The 21,364-nt window shown below is 46.0% G+C and overlaps 1 protein-coding gene across 2 annotated transcripts in view; it reads left to right on the top strand.

Moving 5' to 3' along the window:
• The window catches only part of SCG3 (secretogranin III), a 36,985-nt gene extending 16,632 nt beyond the window's left edge, over positions 1 to 20,353 (top strand). For both annotated transcript variants that reach the window (XM_044438833.1, XM_044438832.1), the window contains exons 7-12: positions 1,096 to 1,249; positions 3,126 to 3,242; positions 14,518 to 14,595; positions 15,047 to 15,172; positions 17,638 to 17,718; positions 19,574 to 20,353. In XM_044438833.1, the coding sequence (XP_044294768.1) occupies positions 1,096 to 1,249; positions 3,126 to 3,242; positions 14,518 to 14,595; positions 15,047 to 15,172; positions 17,638 to 17,718; positions 19,574 to 19,692 (675 nt within the window). In that variant the 3' untranslated portion in view covers positions 19,693 to 20,353. The remainder of the gene's footprint in view (positions 1 to 1,095; positions 1,250 to 3,125; positions 3,243 to 14,517; positions 14,596 to 15,046; positions 15,173 to 17,637; positions 17,719 to 19,573) is intronic.
• Positions 20,354 to 21,364: the final 1,011 nt, after the last annotated feature.

Genomic DNA, 21,364 nt, shown 5'->3' with positions numbered 1-21,364 from the left:
AAGAGGGAGTGCTCCTCGACCCAGAGCTTTCATTGGAAGCTCAGGTGACAGCAGTGGCGAGGAGCACTTTCCTTCAGCTTCGGCTGATCCATCAGCTGCGCCCCTACCTGGAGTACGACTGCCTGGCGACAGTGACACACGCGTTGGTGACTTCCCGTCTTGACTTCTGTAATGCGCTCTACATGGGGCTACCCTTGAAGACGGTCTGGATACTTCAATTGGTTCAAAATAGATCTGCCAGGCTGCTGACGGGGACTGGGCATTATGTTCACATGACTCCAGTTCTCCGTCAGCTTCACTGGCTTCCCATTGAAGTCTGGGCCCAATTCAAGGTGTTGGTGATGGGTCCTGGCTACCTGAAGGAGCGCTTATATCCATATATGCCTGCTCACCCCCTGAGATCTGCGGGAGAGGCCGTTCTCTGGGAACCCTCCGTGAAGGAAATTAGGAGGGTAGGTACTCGGAGGAGGGCTTTCTCTGCGGTGGCGCCCAATCTATGGAATGCGCTCCCCAGAGAGGTCCGCCTGGCGCCGTCGTTATTTGTTTTTCGGCGCCAGGTGAAGACCTTTTTATTTAAACGTCATTTTAATTGTTAACAATATTTGCTTATTTATCTGGCCAGGGTGACTTCTTTTATATTGTAAATTCGTTTTATATTTTTAATGTATTATATGTTAATGTTTTGTGAGCCGCCCCAAGGCTTCGGCGGATGGGGTGGCATAGCAATTTTCTAAATAAATAAATAATTCAGATATCCTCCAAGTAGTACCCTCCAGATGTGTGGGACTACTACTCCCAGCATTCCTGAGCACTGGCCATGCTATCTTGGCTAATGGCCACTGGAATCCAAAACATCTGGAAAACATCAGGTTGGGCAAGGCTGCATCTATTCAGCCTGAAAAGCCGAATAGATTTGGTGGCCCCCATACTTGTAAGCACGAACCCCAATAGACCAACACTAAGCCAGGTGTTGTCCTTGCTGGGACTTGAGCTAGCTCCAGGGAGAAAAAAGTAGAAGGAGAGACACGGTTGCTTCCTGTCTGGCCCTGGTGCCTGTGCTGATGTCCTTCTCTTTCTCACGCCTGGTCTGAAAAGGTGCCCAAAAATACAGATCAAGACGATACCTTGGAAAACACCTGGACTTCCTCCAGTGCCTTGGAAAGAAGGAATGAGCTGCCTCCTGAGGATAATTTCGAAGATTTACAATATTTCCCTAACTTTTATGAACTGCTGAAAAGCCTTAACTCAGGTGAGACTCAGAGCCAGCTACCTAGACATGTCGAGACAAACTAGTCCCACAAATTCCAGCCTATCCCCATGATCGCTGAAGAAAGCTGGAAGTTGTGAGACTCTTTCCTATCTAAACCTGAAGAGGAGTGCATGGAAATTCCAAGTTTCCAATCATGGGCCTTGACCTTGGGCTCGGACGTCACTGTCCTCACCACTCAGGACCATGGACAGCCGCCTCATGCGGGCAAGTTTGCTCACCGGTCTTCGCAGGCGAAAGTGGGCTCTGCCCCCACTGCACCACCGTTTGCGCCTCTCCCTTAGAGGAGGAAGGGGGGCAAGCATCAGGGCACCCATTCTGTCCTTGTGCTGCAAGCGCAGGTAAAGAAGTCAGCCCCTCTTCCTTTCGAACGAGGAAGCATGTGGACAGTGGCAAGCCCGAGTGAGCTGAGGGAAAGGAACCTCGTGTCAGTGCAGCTTGCCTGTGTGGCGTAGTGGTGAAGAGCATGGGGCTGGGACTCAGACAATCTGGGTTCTAGTCCCCACTCGACCATGGAGCCAACTGGATGGCTTTGGGCCAGTCATAGACTCTCAGCCCAACCTAACCTCACAGGGTTGTTGTTGTGGGGATAAGATGGAGGAGGAGAAGGATGTCAGCTGCCTTGAGCCCTTTGTAGGAAAAGGTAGGATATAAATCAATCAATCAATCAATCAATCAATAAGACAGGGTCTCCTCTTCACTCCTATGCCTCCACCCCACTGTCCCTCCGGTCCCTAGCCTGCCCCCCTCCCCTTGCTTAGCTGGGTCTGTCAGCCCCTGCCGAGCCAGGATGCCGAAAGGGATGCTGATGGCAAAGGGAGCAGCAGCTGCCATGTGGGGAAATCGCAAGCAGTGTCCTTTGGGGAAATGTATCCTTCTGCCAAAAAGGCCCAAAACTCAACAGCTCCCAAGCTGCGCCAGGTCGCCTGCCGATGCCGAGGGGCCGTTTCCGCCTCCCTCACTTCAGTGAGAGGGTCTCGTTTCACGGCCTGCCCCTCAGCCATCTTGTACACAGGGGGCTCCCTGCATCACCGTTGCTGCTGTGCTAAGCAAAATTCACCCTGCTGCTGCAGATTTGTGTGGGTGGACATGTGCGTGTGCATGAAAAGCAACAACAGAGTACTTTAAAATATATTTAGTGCTAAATACATTCGCTTCTGCTGTCTTCAGTAGCTGTGATCTTAAATGGATCTCAAGAGTGACACTTTTGAAGGCTGAGTGATGAAAAGCCGTAAAAGAAGGAAAAATAGAGGTTGAGTGATAGAAGCTTATGAATTGACTAAGAGGAACGAAGAGTTCCAAATTATGGAATGATCTTTCTAATGAGGCCGGTGTTGTCGTCTTTGTGGTGAAAGGTTAAGGTTGCCCTCTGTTCACAGGCATTTCATGGTATTTAATAGTATGTGATGCACTGTGTTATAGTGTCTAGAGTACCAGACTGGGGACCTGGGAAATCTGGATTCTAGTCCCTATTTGGCCATGAAGCTCCCTGGGTGACTTTGGGCCAGTCCCAGACTCTCAGGCTAACCCACCTCACAGGGTTATTGTGAGAATAAAAATGGGAAGGAGGAAGATTTGGTAAACTACCTTGAATTCTTCGCAGGAAAAAAGTGGGTTATAGATCTAAGAAACCAAGAATTAGTGGGGGATTTGTGTCAATTAATTGACTAATTATACATGTCTAGTATTTCTATTGAAATGGTTTGTTGCTGTTTCAACTGTTCTAAATATGGTCAAAGAGAGAGAGAAAGAACAAAGATTTAAAAAATGGAAAGGTGTCCCATCCTGCAGGCTGTCGCTAAATGCAGAGCAGCATCTTTCTGACAGTTCCTAACCAGTTCTCTTTTTGTCAATGCAGAGAAAGAAGCTAAGGAAAAAGAAACCCTGATAACAATCATGAAGACTTTAATAGACTTCGTGAAGATGATGGTCAAATATGGAACTATCACGCCTGAAGAAGGTGTTTCCTACTTAGGTAAGAGCACACTTACAACTTCTGGTAATGATGCTCCTTCTTTTGTGGCCTGGTGTTCACCTGGCCATTGGCTCATTGTTCCTTCCGGGCAGTGAATATTTTGGTAGCAAATTATTTTTATCATTACTGAAGTGCAGAATATCGGTGGCCTTGATAGGAAGCAGTTTCAGTCTGAGTAAGAATACAGAACCCGAACAGATGTCCACAACACATGAATGCAGAGCCAGCCATCGTATTCCTGTAACAATGGAGCTTTTCCCAAAAGCAAGATTTCTGATAGAAAATTTGCATTTCAGATGTACTTGCTCAGCTACAGAATGAATCTCTGGTTATGAATCTCTTGAAGCTAGTCATTACCAATCCCTTTCCAATCAGTTGAGCTTTACAAACCAACAGCTGTAATCCAACTGGGAACAGACAAAATATGTGGACCACAAGTAGACATGCAGAGAATATTTTACTGGAATTATCATTAGGTAATGATGCTGGGTAATGTTGGAATAATTTGGATCAGGAGCATAGGATGGGGGGAAGGTGGTTATGAATATGTATTGTACTTTTATCTCTCTCATTCCCCGGGGATAGATTTCTTGCGCATTGAGTGAAAAGATACGTTGCCAGTTATATGGTAGGGATAAATACATTGAAGGTCTCAAAATGGGTAAGATACATATATATTATACAAAAGGGGGTTTGGTGTGTTACAGATTATCTGTTTTTAAACTGAGTCTATTGCTTCTTTGGGTTGACCAATATTCTTTAGTAAATAAATTTGGCTGGCTGGCTGGCTGAGTAGCGAAGGCTACGAATGCAAATGCAGACTGAACAATTAAACTGTTGGGAAAGCGCATCTGCTGTAATTATCATGGTTATTGTTGTTTTTAGTATTGTTATTGGGCTTGATTAGTTTGGCTTTCCTCTCTTGTCCTGGTTTTAAAGGCCTTGATGTTTCCATTGTTATATTTGAATTTCCTGTTTGCAACAACAGAAGTATGTGTGTTTTTGTGTGGAGGGAGGGAGGGAGGGAGGACCAGTGTGATGCTGAAGTGGAATAATAAATAATGACAAGTATAGAAGGAATCTTGTGATATAAAGTAAGTATAAATATAGGACTGGCCCAGGATAGTTATCTGCCTGAAGCAAAAGATAAGTGCCCCTTCCCATTTAAGGTATAAAAGACAACTGAACTGCCTCAGGCATTCAGGGCTTTCCCTGCAGAAACAGCTCACAGAAGAGCCTGGGGTGCCCCTGGCAGCTGTGCTCGTCCCCAGTTCCCATTTCCAGGCTGGCTGGGAAGTTTGGGAAGCGCAGCTACCACATCTGATGGTTGGGAAAAGCTACCACCAGAGAAGCCTGGCCTGCTTCGGGCCAAAGGTCCCCCAGCCCGGTCTGCTGCATCCTGCACCAGATGGCCAGATGTTTCAGGGAAGCTCATGAGCAGTGGGTGAAGGGGACGCTCCGCCTCCTCCTGTTCTTGGCCCCCCAGCACCTGGCTTTCAGCAATCCAGGTGCAGGGAGTGTCCACTGTGCAAGACAGCAGCATCTCCATTCTGTCCCACAGCCTGGCTTCCAGACCTCCACTCAAATGTCACTCAGGTTTCTCTGCCCACCAAGCATACATATTGCACTGTCTTTTCTGGGAGGAGGTGGAAGGGTCTTCACCTCGGGGGCTCTTTTCCCTCCTACAGATTTATTTCATTGCTTGCAGTACTCCAGCAGCTTGATCCCTCTCGGAGAATGGCCAGCATAGGTAGCTGATTCCAGCATCAGCTCTGTGGTCTCTGTAGGAAAATGAAGAGAGGATGTTGGCCAGGACCCAAGGATACACTGCAGAGTGTCTATCTTTTCCCTCCACCCAAGCTCGCTCCTTTCATGCTGCCAGGTACACAGGCCACTTGCAAAACCTGTGGGCTTTGAAAGTGATTGGAGATGCAGCCTGAGGGAGGAATGCTACTCTGGGGAGGGGGGACACAGGGAATTCTGACAGAATGCATGCAAGCATTCCCACACATTTCAATTGGAATGTTTGATTGTGCAGAAGGCCCTTCATGTCAGCCATATTGGAATGAAACATGGAAACACAGAAACAGAGCAAATCAGAAGGGGTCTCCCAGGCCAACTGGTCTTAACCCCAGCTCCAGGCAGCTCCACTCATGACATGCCCACCATGTGCATGTCTAGCCTGTCCTTGAACACCCGCACCGATGTGGCTTCAACCACCTCCTGTGGAAACCCATTCCATTCCCAGTGAATATCTGAACAACATTGGAGATGCAGGTGATAGTTCAGAAAGGAGAAGGAGCAGGATGTGCTACTGGAAGAACTCCTGCAAAGCAGCAAAATGTGCAAGGGTTTGGCAAGCTTAGATGGGAGGAAGTGTGGTTGAAATCAGTGGGACGTAACCCCGAAAAGACCTGGATGGGATGGAGCAGTTTTGTCTGGATGAAGAACTGTTGGCAGCTTTTGCCACGTGCATTTCTCAGCAGTGTAGTTGCTTTGGCATTTGTTTTACTTCTGAGAACGTCCCTCATTTTGTCAGGTATAGTAGGAGTGAGCCAACCAGGGCTCACATCAACAACACCATGTAGCCAATCAGTTTGGCCCTACACAATGATGTCATGAAGCCAAAGCAGAGTGAGGGTAATATTTCCTGCACTGACTTGGCATGTGCAGACCCTCCCCTGCTCCTGCTTCACAAAAGGGGAGGACCTGCATTCCAAAGGGGCAATTAGCTTCATTACATTCACACATTTATCTTGGCTTTGCCTCAATTACTGTGCTGTAATGGTGGCTGAACTTGGGAAATGAATCCACTAAGAAGCATGATGGTGGAGGCCATGGGAGCGTTACATCCATGCTGCAAGAACTGTGGTGCAGTGGTCCTGTTATGGGCAGACTTCAGGACTGAGGGCTGGGTTCCCCAGGTGACCACCAGAGTGAACTGCACAGGCTGGGGGAGAGCAACCCTGCCTCAGCACTGATGCCACGTGTCACAACATCCCTCTCTTCCTTTTATACCTTAAGACAGCAGTCCAGGCATACTGCCAAAGTCCCAAATGCACAACCCTGCACAGCCTTCAGCAGAAAACGGCCCTACAACTCCCAGCATGCCCCAGTCAGGGAAAGTGGCATGAAAAGGGGGAGAGAACAACCAGGGCAGTTCAGGACGGGGAGCTGGCAGGGAGATCCCAAAGGTAACATAACCATCTTCCCCTCGGGCTTCATAGTGAGGGCTATGATGGTCCATTCACACATATACATCAACCCCGGATAGTTGCAAGTTGCAAGTGATTGACGTTCATGCACGGACTGGCCACATCCAGCCCTAGCATCAGGCAGAGGGAGGCAGCTGGTACTGAAGGTCATGGAGTGATTATGGAGGAGAGCCTTCCAGGGATCCGCTAAGCTACCCAGCTGCCACCAGGTGCAGCGGCAAATGCCGCCCATTGCTGATGCCAAGATAAGTGTCAACTTCCACCAAGCCAGTTTTTGCAACCACGCTTTTGGGTGTGCTCTCTTGCCCTTCAGGAAGTGCAGCAAAATGTTGGAAGCAGCCCCAAGAAAAGTGTATCCCCGGCCCTGACTTGCCAGCCTGTGCTGCTCATTGGGACCACATCCCTTCATCGAGTCAGCCAGCCGTAGGGAAACGTACACTCCGAAAGGCTTGGCGTTGCCTCCGTGCTGTCCTATTTTTAGCATCACCGTTCAGAAAGGACGCTGTCTGCTGACCTTCAGAATACTGATCTGATATTCTCAAGAGTCTTAAGAAAGCATGAGATTATTTGCTTAATATAGCAGCAATGAAAAGAAAGCAAGTCGCTTTGTCGTCAGAGTTGCTATGATTTGCAGAAAGGTTTGATGTGTGCGGCTGCTGTTCCGACTGCTCCTGGGCAGAGGACACAGCAGCTGCTGGCAGGTAGAAGGGAACCCCACACAATGCTTGAGAGGAGAAAGAAAAAGGACAATTGCTGGAGCATGAAACCAGATACAGACAAGCAGGCAGGCCGGCAGACTGAGAAACTGGCCAAAATTCAGCTCACTGCAGGATTCTGAGCGAGGGAAATCACACAGTATCTGCTGCCAAAAGCCTTCCCTTCCATCTGCTGTCCTGCTTCATCTGGGCTTCCATCGTCACCACAGACAATGGTGCAGAAGAGAAGAAACCATGTAATCTGCCCCTAGTCCCACCTCTGTGGCTTGCGTTCATTTCAGGACCATGGACAGCGTGGCCCTGGAGCAATCGCCTTGCACGGACGGGTGCAAGAGATTTCAACTGGATCCAGATTATAGGATAACCCATGTGCTGTTGCTGAATTGTGGGTGGTTGTTGCACCATGGCTTATCATGTTGTCTGAACCCAGCTGCACTGGCAAGCCACGGCTTGTTAGCTACAAAGAACCCAAGAAGAGAACTCAGCCTGTTTGACCAGCCTCAAACTGGGCCAGCATGGGTGTGCCAGTGGCATGCAAGTCCTTACGTGGCTTTTGTCCTCAGAGCAATGTAACCTCGTCTGGACTGAGGGTAGTTGGCTCTTGCGTCCTCCTGGGGTACTGGGTCACGGGATGATGGAAGTCTCTGGAGCACTCTATTCTTATGCTGTCTAGTGCTTTCTGCTGCCATCTTTGTCATTTCCACCAAACAGTGCACCTCTGTTATGTAAAGTTTTCTCACGCACAAGCTACCACCACCGTAGTCCCAAGGTTAGGTTATGCAAGGTCAGCCTCTGCCCTTAATTAATTCAGTTTGGTGAAATATTTAGGGTTCCGCTGATCCCAGGCTGGGCTTCCACGCAGCTGCCTCTTTCAGGAGCAGTTTCCTGACAACTCCTGAGACATGTGTCTGTTCGGCTTCCTTCTAGGATGTACCCAGACCATCTCCCATCTCTATTTATTATCTGGGAGAAATGGCCATGCATTTATGTTTCATGTTCCCAGTCCTCCCGGCTCCTGAAATAATACTTAAGAAACCTGGTATTTGTTGTTGTTGCTGCCGCCATTGTTGTTTAACAAAACCCACGTCACTCTTCATCTGCATTGGCAGGCAGTGAAGTCAACAAGGTTAGAGGAGAACAACTCTTTTTAGAACAGCTGTCTTAAAATACTCCTGCCCACTTTGGGGACCGGAGCTCCAAGCCTGAATTATGCAGTTTAAACCATAAATCATTTATTGCATCACATGCTTTTGAGCTCCTTGCTTGAGAGTCTGCAGAGACAGGAATTTTAAAAGCACATCTCGGGGACAGCTGGTCTGGGACTGGGAAGCCGCATCTTATGTCACCCTGGCAGGATCTCCCTCCAGGGGGAACAGACCTGTAGTGTTGTTCAGTGAGTGATGCTATTAGGTCTTCCTTTCTTCAAAGCGTGCAGATCTCAGCTTCTGGATCGGGGGCCACTTGAAAAGATGCTGGGACTCCATGTAGAGCCACGTTCTTCCAGCCTCTGAAGCTCACGTCCTCCCTGTCCTTTCAGCTCAGAATCCTGCCTTTTCGCTTAAGGTGGGGTGCAGAATTCCTCTTGGAATCCTCTTGGAGGAATGTTTGGAGGTTCTATTCCAGTGGGTGGGGCTAAAGGCAAAGGGGTGGAGCCAAAGGTTAAAGGCGCAGCAGAAAAATATCCCAAATGACAGCATGGTGCTGTTTAGAGCACTTGCTGCCAGTGGCCAACCCCTAGCAGAAGCAGTGCAACTTTTTAGAATGAGGAGGACTAAACAAAAACAGTTTAGTTGGGGGAAAGGGGTAGGCCCAGGGGCATTGTATGGCTCAAACTCCAGGCGCCCCTGGCCCAGACTTGTTCTCCAGGGACTCAGATGTATCCCCTGCACCCTGTGAGTCCAGTAGAAAGTCTTTTATCAACTTCGTTGCCATGCAGGGTCAAACTGTGTTCTAGTCCACACTCATCCATGAAGCTCACCAGTCACGGACTCTCAGCCCAAGCTGCCTCACAGGGTTGTTGTGGCGAGGATAAAATTGAGCTATGGAAGCTGCCTTGAGTTCCTCACAAGAGGAAAAAAAGGGGGGATATAATGCAGTGTAATAATAATAGTAATTTTCATAGGAGGTTGCAATGGGGGAGAGAAGGCTTAAAGCTCCTCTCCCAACAAGATGCAATGCCACATGCCAGGCACCGCTGATGTTCAGGACTGCTGGGAGTTGTAGTCCAAAATATCTGGAGGGTACCAGGCCAAAGACGGCATATCATAAGAATATGTTGTGAGGACAGACCCAGGTGGACTCTTCCAAGCTTCTTAGATGGAGAGTGAGAGAGGCTGATGGGATAAACAAAAACTAACCTCCCGTTATGCCAGGAGTCAAGACTCTGGCATTTGGCCCTGAGGCAGAGGAGGCTCCACTCCTTTGAGATCCCTGTTGTCTGCAGAGTTCAGGGTCACTCCTCCCCCTCCACCACCGTTTGCCTCAGCCATCAGGTCCAGCTCCACCATAGCTGGTACTTTGCTTAGAAGGCAGCCCTGCAGGAAAGGAGGCGGTGGTCCTTTTCTATCTGCCCAGCTGAGTCACCCAGGCACTTTCTCCAAATTGATTCACATCTAAATTCTGGTCAGCTGTTGACTGATGAGCCTGTTCTTCAGGCTTTTAAGAGGAAATGTCAGGGATGAGAATTCTGACGTCAACAGTTCTGTGCATAAGAGACCGTCCTGCAGACGGTGAGCGATGCCATTAGGTCTTCGCAGTGAGAGTGGGGGCAGGAAGAAAGGTGGAATCAAAAAGTGCAGATCAAACAGTGCTGGAATGGGGCCACCTGTGTGGGTCAAGAGCTCTTACATTTACCTGCATGTGCTGATGTAAAAACCAGTGTTTTGAGTGTATGCACAGCCTATCTATACATGATCGGGGAGCTCAAGAAGTCACACATGGGGAAGGGGTCAGAGCCTCATCGGGCTCAAGCATCTTCCTTTCAGCGATTGCTGCATTGTCTTTCTTCGCTCCATGCTCACGGACCACTTGATGGTTCCCTTGCGAAAGGGTGGGAAGGATGAGGTGTTCTTATGGGTTGCTGGCAAGCGAGGCAGGCTGTTGAGTCAGCTGGCTTCCACCCCCACTCCTGGGCGGGGGCCAGCTACTCCCCCCCCTGCACTGAGCCACCGCAGTCCCACGGTCTTCCTCAGCCAGTGGGATCGTGTCTTTCTCCATCACCCACGACGCACCAATCCCGTTCATGGGCTTTATGCAACCAAGCCTGGAATCGTCTTGATTGGAGGTGGACCTGTTCAGGTGCCACGGTACCTCTCACCTTCCCCCATGCTTTGCCCTTCTTTGCCGAGCTAGGCAAGTCACACCTCCTACGGGCAAGGAGCCCGAGATGTGCAGCCTTCGCGGAGGCGCCAAGAGGCATATGTTCCCTCTCTTCCGCTGCACCATAATCAGTACACGTGACCAAGGAATTGTCGTTGGTGTCCAGTCGCAGCCTCGTGCCCCATGGACCACAGCACGTCAGGCCTCCTGTCCTCCACCACGTCCCAGAGTTCACCCAAGTTCATGTTCATTGTATCAGGGACACTATCTAACCATCTCATCCTCTGCCACCCCCTTCTCCTTTTGCCGCGTTTCCCACTTTTCTGAAGAGACCGGTGATCGCAAGCTACTTTTGTTGCCTGTGAGCCAAATTACACCTGTGGAATTTTGTGCTGCCGGACAGCGCCAGCTCCATCTTTTGAGGGCCCCCGGGCAAGGCCCCTTCAGTGGGCCAACTCCCTCAAGCAAGCCCACCTTCTCACTATCATTGCCACCAGCTTCTGTTACTCCTGCTCCTCCTCTCAGCAGGCAGGGGACCCAAATCTGCAATGACGAAGAGGAGGAGCAAGCCCAGGAGGCTCTTGGCAGGGCCGGGTGTGGGTCCTTAACAAGTGTCCCATCACGCCTATCCTAATTGTCAACCTTGGAAGCTTGGTTCCTATGGTGGGGAGACGGCCGCTACCCCCTTTCATCCTATTGCTATCCTAATGGCAGAAAGAAAATAGCATTCTGTGCTGAACGCATTTCTCATACGACATAGAGCCAGATGGGTGGGTTGTAAGCACAGAAGAGGAACCATGTCATACGGCTTTTCTGTTCACTTCTGCCCAGCCAGAACAAGGGGATGAAAGTAGGCAAGGCAATCAATGCAACGATCCACTGTTCCAATGAATGCCCATTTCCCAAAGTGTGCTTCCTTGCTTCAAGAGCTGTTCCCTGTCCAAATCTTTCATCTTCCTTCACCTCATCTGAATTTATGTTTGATTCTTTCTTGTGTTAAATGTCATTCTGCAACCCTCTTGTCTTCAAAGATTATTCACCATCAGCTGGCTCTGTTATTTTTACCTACCAACCATTTTCTATATGGCGTAACCAGGCCTTTGTGCCAATCATATACTATATTGCCGTTCGCAAGTCAAAGCTCCAGAGAGAGGCCTGTATTCATATCCTCCAGACCTGCAGCAACACTGCAAGGAATCAGAGATCACTAGCCGGTTAACAACGCCCCAAGGACCCTAACAAAGGGATGGAACACTTACAGGGTTTTGCAAAGAAACCTACCAGAGTTACCTGCCCTCAGAGCCAAACTACCTATATATGCACAGCCATTGGCTCTCCTTTCCCTGGGACCCAATTTTTCTGGGTAATATTTTAAGACAGGTAGGTAGAAACCCATGAGCTAAGCTTTAAGGTTATAAGCTGGCAGGCAGTGATACAGCCTGGGCTGAGCTCAGGACCCAAGTCCAGGACCCCTGCAGCCTGGGAGGGAGGGAATCCACCATCCAGAGATGGAGGCGGTGACCATCTGTCAGCAACTGGCATCTTCAGACAAGGTCCACACAGGCTGATGCTGTTCACTCATATTGTTGCTGATGGAACAAAGATGCAGGATGCTAATGTTGTATCCTCCTTATTTTTAAACATTTTCAGGTTAGTGTGCAAACGCTTGGGCATGCACATGTACAGATCCTCATGTTATGGTTTTACTTTAAATATAATTATTCTGCGCATGATTCCTTATGCATGGGTTGTTCTGAGGATGCTGTGAATCTCCAGTTTCACACCTGTCTTTTGAGGGCACTTTCTCAGGGAGGTTTAGGCAGGGAAAGGGGGCTACTATTTCTGAAAGTGAAAGAAAGGCTATTTTCCTACCTGTGTAATTGTGCCATTCCACTCTAGCTCAGCGCCACGTAGCAGTTATGCAGTCGAAAAGAAACGCACTTTGAGCAGAGCTTGAAGCTCATTTCTTCACCAGAGTTACAGAGCTGAGAGCATGTACAGCAGTTAACATGCGGGAAACTCCGCATTTATCCACAGTGGAAAACACTGTAACCAGGTGACCATCTTGCCTACCTCAATTTGCTGTCCAGGTGGGGTTGACGGGCAACCTTAAGGCCTACTCTCCCTTGTAAGGTTTATTTTTAGCCTGGACTTGGGATGGACAGTCCTTCAAACAGAGGCTGCCTTCTCCGGGGGCACTGTCTTCTAGAAAAGAGTTCTGTCCGCTGTTACTCCAACTTGACTCCCATTCATTTCAGTGAACCTGCTATAAGGAGGGCAAAATAGGACATGACTCCAGGCACCCTCCAGAAGCGCTGGACTGTGACACCGATCATTGCCACCCATGGTCGGCCATGCTGCCTGGAGGTGATGGGAATTGCAGTCCAACTCTTCTTGAGGAAAGCTCCACTGAGGTGCATGGAAGCTACTGCCGTGTGTGTCGACCGGCATAAAAAGAGCTGTTTCTGCATCCTTCACTCCGATGTCACAAATGCAAGTGAGGACTCCAGCAAAGTCTTTCCTTCTGCGGGATTTGCGTTAATGAGCTCTATTAGAAATAGGCAGCCAGATGGGTGAAGGGTTGTCAACTTGATGACTTCAGCTCCTTACTCTGTTTTTTGAAGTTGCCACGGCAACTGGCCTAGTAATGACATTGGATCTTGCTAAATCCCCAACTAGGACACCCAGTTGCTTAGCTACTCTCCATGTCAATGACATTTCTCTAGATGACTCACCGTATAAGGATAATGCAAGGCAAATACTGTGCACTCATATTCAGATCACAGCTGGTGGTCATATACACGTCGTGGAGATTGGAAACTGAGCCAGCTGACGGTGGTTCTGTTTTCTTTTTACTTTCCCAAAAATGAGGTAGGAAATCGCAGCTAGCAAAATTTGGCTCTTGAGCATATATTCTGCACTTTTAGAAGCAATTTAGGGGCTCATTACATTGCATTTATACCCCATCTTTTTCACTCTTGCAAAGAACTCAAGGTGGCTTACATAATTCACCACCACTCCATGTTTATCTTCACAACAGCTCTTGGTGGTGGATTAGGCTGAGAGTGCAATGGAGTTCTTTCAAAGTTCTCCCTAAAACTATTCCACCTCATTCCCATTCCTGAACACAAGCATCCTTTTTTTTTCAAATGGGGAATGTGTGCATTTTTACAAGCATGGATCCAAATGTATGAGCTCCCCCTGCCTACGAAAGCTACTGCCATGGGTCCATTTTGGGGTTCCAAGCAAAGCTGTCATTATCCTAAGGACAGAAGATTGGAGAACAATGCCACAAAGTCACAAATCAAAGCAGCTTCCCAAACCAAGCTGTGGGAACCAATTCAAGCAGAATACATTTCTCTCTTTTTTGCAGCAGCTTAATGCTGTCTTAATGATGATTATTTCATGCATATTTGCTCATTGTGCTAATTATATGCATTTAACATGGTGTACTTAATTATAATCACGGTGTTCATCACCACTGTGGCACGTCCAGCAAAAGAGGAAAGCCCAAAATTACCCCCCCCCAAAAAAACAGCATTACCAAAAATATATTTTTTTAAAAAACTGCATCCTCTGCTTCTGCTTCCAGGAAGGAAACCTGAGAAGAAGCATTTTGGCCTTTTAGAATGGGAAAAGAGAGCAAGAAGCCAGGAAACCCCAAACTAGTAGTGATCAGGGAAAGCAAAATGTGGTTAGTTATGGGACCCTGAAAGGCCAAACAGGGATGCGTAGAGGGTGCTATAAATATCCCTGAACTTCTGCACCCCTGAAATTTATAGAATTTATAGAATTTGGGAGCATTTCATTGTGGCATCTAGGTTTTTGGTTTTCCTTTCTTTGGAATATATTCATAAATCAACAGCATATTGGAATATATTAATAAATCAACAACCTTATCACAGAAGCTCAAATTGCTTTTTCAGAGTGTGAAAATCTACTTTGATGGTGCAAGAAAAGCAAGGCATGGATCCGTCAAGTCCCACTTTTGTTTAGGAATGAGTGTTTTCTATTTTTGCTTTCCAGAAAACCTGGATGCAATGATAGCACTGCAGACGAGAAAGAAACTTGAAACGCCCAGTGCCAGAAACAAACTGCCATCAGGTATTTCACGCTCATGATAATTCTCGTTGTTCCTATCACAACTTATTTATTTTGTACCACCAACAAGAAGACAGAGAAGCATGGGAGCTAGAACCTTCAGGATTTGGCGATGGTTCCTCTGCTGGAGTGTTGCTCTTGGCAGATTCCAAGCTCTTGATACCAGCCCAATCCATAAGCTAACTAAAATTCAGTCTCCAACAGAGTGGATCTCAGACAGAAAGGCTCACCTTCAAAATCTTTAGCCTGAGGACTGTGGAAAGATACTGCCAGTGAAGGGTGGCCATAATCACTTTTAAATGGCTACTATACAATTCCTGCAGAATCAGGTAGCCTCCCAACGGTGTTAAAGTTCCATGCAACAGATAACAAGTAAGAAAATGTTATAATGATGTGCATTGGAAAACACTGTGGTCCAGATAATGCAAGGAGATGCTCTGCTTGTGATCTCTAGACAAGAGCAATGAAGAGGCCGATAGTACCAAATCCTCGGCAGCTAAAATGGAAAAAGAGTATGAAATGCTGAAGGACTCCACCAAAGCTGAAGAGCAAAATACAGGGAATGAGGAAGAGCCAAAAGGTAACAATTTAAGGTGGCTATGCTGCTTCTAGGATGTGCCGTTGAGCCCACAGAGATTCCCAGTCTGGCTGGTGGTGGCTTGGGCTCTCTTGATGGGTTCCAGCTACTTCCCTCTCCAAGCCCCGTCCATTCCTCTGGCCTGGGGTCCATTAGAGGCATCTTTCAGGTCCTGGGGGGCTTTGCCTGAGCAATGGCAACTGCCCTCATGATTCTTTCAGGTTCCCCACTCCCCCTTGTCAGCAATCTCCAGGCAAGCTGCAACATGATCTACCCTATATCTGCTTGGGCAGAGCTCCTTGGAGGGAGGGGTGGGCCACAAACACAGAAAAATAAACCAGTCCTAAGACTATCACATCAGGTGATCGATTAATGTTGTTATCCTTAATCAGGAGGAAACAGGAAAGCACCCTGTGCATTTGGCACACTTTAACAAGGGCTCCTATATAGGATTTAGAACCAATCAAGCCATTAACTTTCCTTTCAAGCTCAGAATACTACTTTTGCCACCCAAATCCAATACATTCAGTGCCCCACCAGATGCTACAATTTAGCCCTAATGGCATTGCTCCCTTTTTAAAAATGTACAATCATTAGCTAGTTCAATAGTCTGGGTCGGTGATATTGATCAGTCTGCAACGCAAGACATTGTAAAACACACACCAAACGACCGCGAGCCATTTCATGTCCATGAGGCTGCCTGCTGAACAGCTCAGGAGGAAATGCCGATGATGGATGTCCTGTAGACATTCGCTCTTCCCATAAGTTCTTGTGCAGCTTCACATGCTGTGAATTGCTATGAGGCATGGCCTCCGCCATCTTTAATCTACAATTATTCTTTCTAGGGCTGAATAGAATTTACTTCCCTCACTCTCAAACGTTGTTTTTCCTGCCCCATTCTCAGACAACACGCTTTTTCTGATATTTTGGAGTTTTGCAGAGGTCGAGTTATTTGAAAAGTCCAACTTACCTGCTTGATTACCTTTTTTATTACTTAGGTTTAGGGCTACCTTCACTTCAGAGTTTCTCTTGAAGTCATCCTTTCCCAACATGGCCCTCTCCAGATGTCTTGGACTATCACACCCAGAATTTCTAACTACTGGATATGTTGGCTGGGAATAAGAGATGAAGTCAACAAACATCTGGAGGGAACAACACTGGGGAAAGCTGGGTTAAGGCCTAGGTGATAAAGCCAAGTTCATCTGATGTATGGTATTCTCATACTTTATGCTCACGTACTTACCATACCCTATCTAATTCCATGGCTTGACATATGAGTATGTACAGAGGGAATTTGTCTGCTCTCTGCTTCACACCATAAACTAGTTTTCTGTGCTCTCTACACAGATATCTCCCAAATGCTAGCCTTTAATTCACCCTTTCCTCAAATTACTGGCTCATAACAGGATGAAACACGCAGAGCAGACAGTATGAGCTTCCAGAAGGGTAATAACTCTTGTCTCCTCTGACGAATGTGAGCACGTTGTTATCTGTGAAGTTCCAGGAAAGTTCAGAATCCATTAAACTATTATATTTCCCCAGAGTCCATATTAGCTTAGCTTTGAAGCTAATTTCGTCCTGGTTGCCCTGTAGGAAAAATGACAGTATTTACTTTTGACTTTAAAACATACCTTTTTATACAGACAGGAAAGTTATAGTTATTAATTTCATTATGGTTATTCTAAAATACATTTTAACACCTTGGAAAATGCAGCTATATGCATTTCCTCATATAGGTCTTACTTTCCTTGTGCAAACAATTCACTTTCATATGGTATCATTTCAAATTAATCCAGCAAGAAAGCAACCAAAGGTGGAGGGCTGCAAAGAGAGATTGGTGGGTGTCCCACTGGAGTTGCCCTTGGTAGATCTAACTGAAAATCCAGGGAAGGAGCTGACACCAAGGTTTGTTTCACAGTGGGTGCCTTCATTTAGGATTTTTGGTTTTCTTTTTTTACCTATGTAACAATTGAAGGATTACCCCATAAAACTAAGATCAATGGTAAATTGAACTGAATTCACACTGTTACAGAAGATTGCATATCAACCAATAACAGGCCTAGAGGCATGATCAGGGGAGGCAAGATAAGCCATGGGGGCTCTTTCCCCACCACACAAGCTGGTCATGTGCTGTGGGGGGACCGGGGGTGGGGGAATTATCCTTGTCTGCCCAGCTTGTCGTGTCGTGCAAACTTCACAGGGGTGGCTTGTTGTCATGGTCAACAGTCCACCCAGAACCATAACGCACACCGTGGGTCCTGGGTAGCTTGTTAACCATGGCAACAAGCCACCATTGCAAGGTTCACACGGTGCAGAAAGCCATCTGGCAAAGGTTATGGTGATAATCCCCCAGCACCCATGGCAGGGGAAACAAGACTTCTGCTCCAAGATCACAAGAACCCAGGTGATGGATCTAAACTTGCTAGTAAGTGTTTTGACTTGGTTTTCCTTTTATCTTGCCTTTGAAGGGAAGGCTGAGGCATACTTAGAAGCCATCAGGAAGAACATTGAATGGCTGAAGAAACACAACAAGCAGGGAAACAAAGAAGGTAGGTGTGAGAATCATATTGTATCCGGGGGAACATGGAGTGTTTTCATCTCAGAATTTGGCACTATGGTATAAATTCACTTCAGGTTTAGAATTAGGATTTTAGGAAATCCAAGCAATGAGGTACAAAGCCAAGTATCCTAACGTCTGAATGTTGTTCTTCTTAATTTTGTATCATTATATTAATTATAGTTTGGTCTGCAACCTCCATATTATGTGCCCCACCCACACCGTCTAAGGGCTTTACGATTGCCCTCTCAAGATTGTTTAGCTGTTTTGCATTGACCTATATGAATGTTCTTCCAGAAACAGAAGCTTAGGCTCTCCTACCAAAATATTTCTAGCTACAGGCCCAACGTGTAGATTTTTAACACTCTGTAAAGCAAAAGCTAAAAATGAAACAATCTTGAGCATGCGATCCTGTAAAGATGAAGTATAAGGAAAGAAAACTCTTGAAACAGCCTAAATGAAGGGAAACTAGGGTGAGAGACACTGCGGCGAACATACACTGGATTGCGATTTGAATTATTAATCTGTCAGGCTCTGCATACAGTCCCAGGAAACTGTTTCAGCAGTGTTCCTTAGGCATAAATGTTAATTGAGATGACAGATGGAAGATATTACGGATCTTTTTTGCTAATGTGTCTATTATTACACTTTTCTACAGAACTTAAGAAAAATCAGTGAGGAGCTGTATCTTTTAATTGTTAGAGCATCAGGAGACATATTTTGCCAATTAACCCATAATATGCAAGTTCTTCCATTTATATTAGTGCTCATCCACTGGAAAGTCAGACAAAATGCCGAAATGAATGTAAAGTAAATGACGCGAAGGTTTCATTTTGCATTCTATCTGATTAATTAACCAAGCAATTATAAAATTCTCCTAATAGCTGCAGAAAGTGAGTGGTATGACAATAGATCCACAACATCCTGCTCAGAATATATTAATGGAAAGACAGATCTTCAAATTAGAGATTAAAAACAATACAGAATTGCAGAACACTGTGCTCGGGATGGTGTCTCCAGAAGCTTCTCGAACTGGGACAACCCCTCTCTCTCTCTCCTCGTGTTTCTCTGTTTTCTCTACCCCTTTTGTTGTTGTTTTATCCTCTCTTTTTACTGCTCCTTAGAAAAGCGGAGCAGTGGTTTGAAAAGCGTGGAGGGATTAATATCCCGCCCTTTCCACAAAAACGGCAAATTTTGCCTTAACTCCTATAAGCCACCTTCAGCATTGCTATTGGTTAGAAATGCTGGGAAAAGCTCTGAAGCATTTCCTTCCATCCATTCTTGCTCTCGCTCAGCCTTCCAGACTAATTTTCTATGGGTAGTGAGTTCCTAACATCTGAAAATGAGATTCCCCACAACCACCATCAAAACTGGAAGTGATGCAGGCCATTCTGCTTTTGACTGCAGTGTGTGTAAGACAATCCCTAAATACTACAATTCTCAGTGAAACTTACCTCTGATTTAACATGCTTGGCATTGCACTGTAACTCATATTATTTCATTCATTACTTATTTGTTTAAATGATATGTATTTGCTTTTCAGCCCATTGTAGTCCTCAAGGGTTCAAGCGTTCAGATTTTCTTGTTGTGGAACCTTAGCTTGCAATCTGATGGGATGCTTCTTCCCATGATCCACAGCGCTGACAAGAACTGAAAATCATTCTTCAGTCCATTGTGCCTTGACTCCAAAGGGGGCCCTAAGTTTTTAATTCCCATTTTTCAGGTGCATATTTCAAAGAAACTGAGAAACCTGCACGGAGCCCTAGCCTTGCAATTAAACAGCCATGTTTACAGGGAGGATCTGATGCGAACATTGTTTGTGGTATAAATTCATTCTTTTATTCCAGATTATGACCTTTCCAAACTACGAGACTTCATTGATCAACAAGCTGATGCTTATGTGGACAAAGGCATTCTGGAAAAAGAAGAGGCAGATGTGATCAAACGTATCTATGGCAGCCTGTGAAAAACAGAAAAAGGATGTCCCTTTAAGCTTAGAGAATCCTAGTCTAGCTTCTCCCACCTCTAGCTCTATGACCTACAACCTCCTTTCTCCCAACTAGGAGGGTTCTGAGGAAGTATTCTGTCTGCATTTTACTTAATCTTTTCCAGGTTAAAAAAGTCAATAATCCACAATGACTGCATATTCCTTCTTCCAACTTTAATCATCCCACTTAAGGCTGAATTTTGCTGCCTACATTACCACTAACAGGTTAAAATGCCAACACATTCCATAGGGCTTAACGCCAGGATAAGGGAACATTGCAATGCAGCCTAGATCGCTTTTACTTCAGGGTATTAGAGAGCAATCCTACAGGAAAGATATCTGAAAGATATAGGGAAGGAGCAATCACATCTGAGAGCTCTCCATCTGTCCTATGTCCCATCTGCTGGGTCCAGGCAGGCCGGAAGGTGCAGAGACTTGCGCAGTCTCTCTGCCATTTGTTTTATTTTGACCCAGATTTAACTGTCATATTTGCAGGGAGGACCTGATTTAAACACAATTTGTAATATAAATTCATTCTTCTGTTCCTGATGACGACCTTTCTAAACTGCAAGACTTCATTGATCTACAAGCTAATCCTACAAAGGCCTTTTTGTTACACTGAAATAAAAGTTACCTAGGTTGCGATCTGAGACCCCTTTTCCTGGAGTAAGCACCATTGAATGTTCCTTTAGCCTCAACTACAGAAGGAAAGCTGATTTTTTTTCCACAAATCCACCAACTTAAGTATTCAGTGGCTTTTTAGAGATGAGGCTTTATATCATTTGGGAGTGATTTTGGGCAAAGGAAAACAATAATTCAACTGAATATTTGCAATGAAATTTCACATGTAGGTTTCCATGTCCAAGAAGGTGCTGTTTGAATGCATTAGTATACCACAATTTCCTTGCTGTGTGTGCATTCGTATTGTGTCTGTGTGCCATTACGTAGCTGCTGTATGTTCAACGCTGCATCGGCCTTTAAAATAGACCTTACAGGGAGAAAGAAAAGTATTGCCATGGGATTGCTACAGTCAGGTACAGTAGCAACACTATCATTAACACACTCCATCTTTCTTGAGTGTTATTTCTCTGTGCATGTATAAAAATTGGAATTCTTGATATAAGTAGCCTAACAAAACATGTAAATAAGTGTTAATTTCTAAGGAGAAAACAAAACAAAAAAACTGTAAAGACAGGAGCTTAGAATTAGAGCTGTGCTTTGGAGAAAAATGTTTAAAATGAGACTGTCCCATCACTTTGCTAATCAAACCGTGCCCAGTTTGAAGCTGCCTGCTATGGCTATTCTTCACCCTTCCTTTCAAGGTTGAAATGAAAAGGTTTTATTATTTTAAAGGTACCAGCTAGGCTGGCTTTTTTTACAGAAATGAAAAGTATTGCAGAAGTCAATAAGAAAAGAAGCAAGTAAAGTTAGAATACCGGCCACTAGGGAAAAGCAGCATGATGATAAGAAGGTGATTCCCAACTGCATGTCTCACCCCTTCCAAACTGAGATGAGCAACACACTTCCAAGTTTTACCATGTATTTAAGAAAGAATAACCTATCCAATGTGTTTCTATGTCAGTCACTGTCCTGAATACTAGACAAGCATGGCTTTGTCTTTTTAATTACAGGAATTGTAACTTAAAAATGT

Source organism: Varanus komodoensis, unplaced genomic scaffold, assembly GCF_004798865.1.
Source record: "Varanus komodoensis strain SLA01 unplaced genomic scaffold, ASM479886v1 scaffold33, whole genome shotgun sequence".
Taxonomy (NCBI): domain Eukaryota; kingdom Metazoa; phylum Chordata; class Lepidosauria; order Squamata; family Varanidae; genus Varanus; species Varanus komodoensis.
Note: the sequence above shows the minus strand (reverse complement) of the source record. Positions and strands in the feature narration are given on the sequence as shown.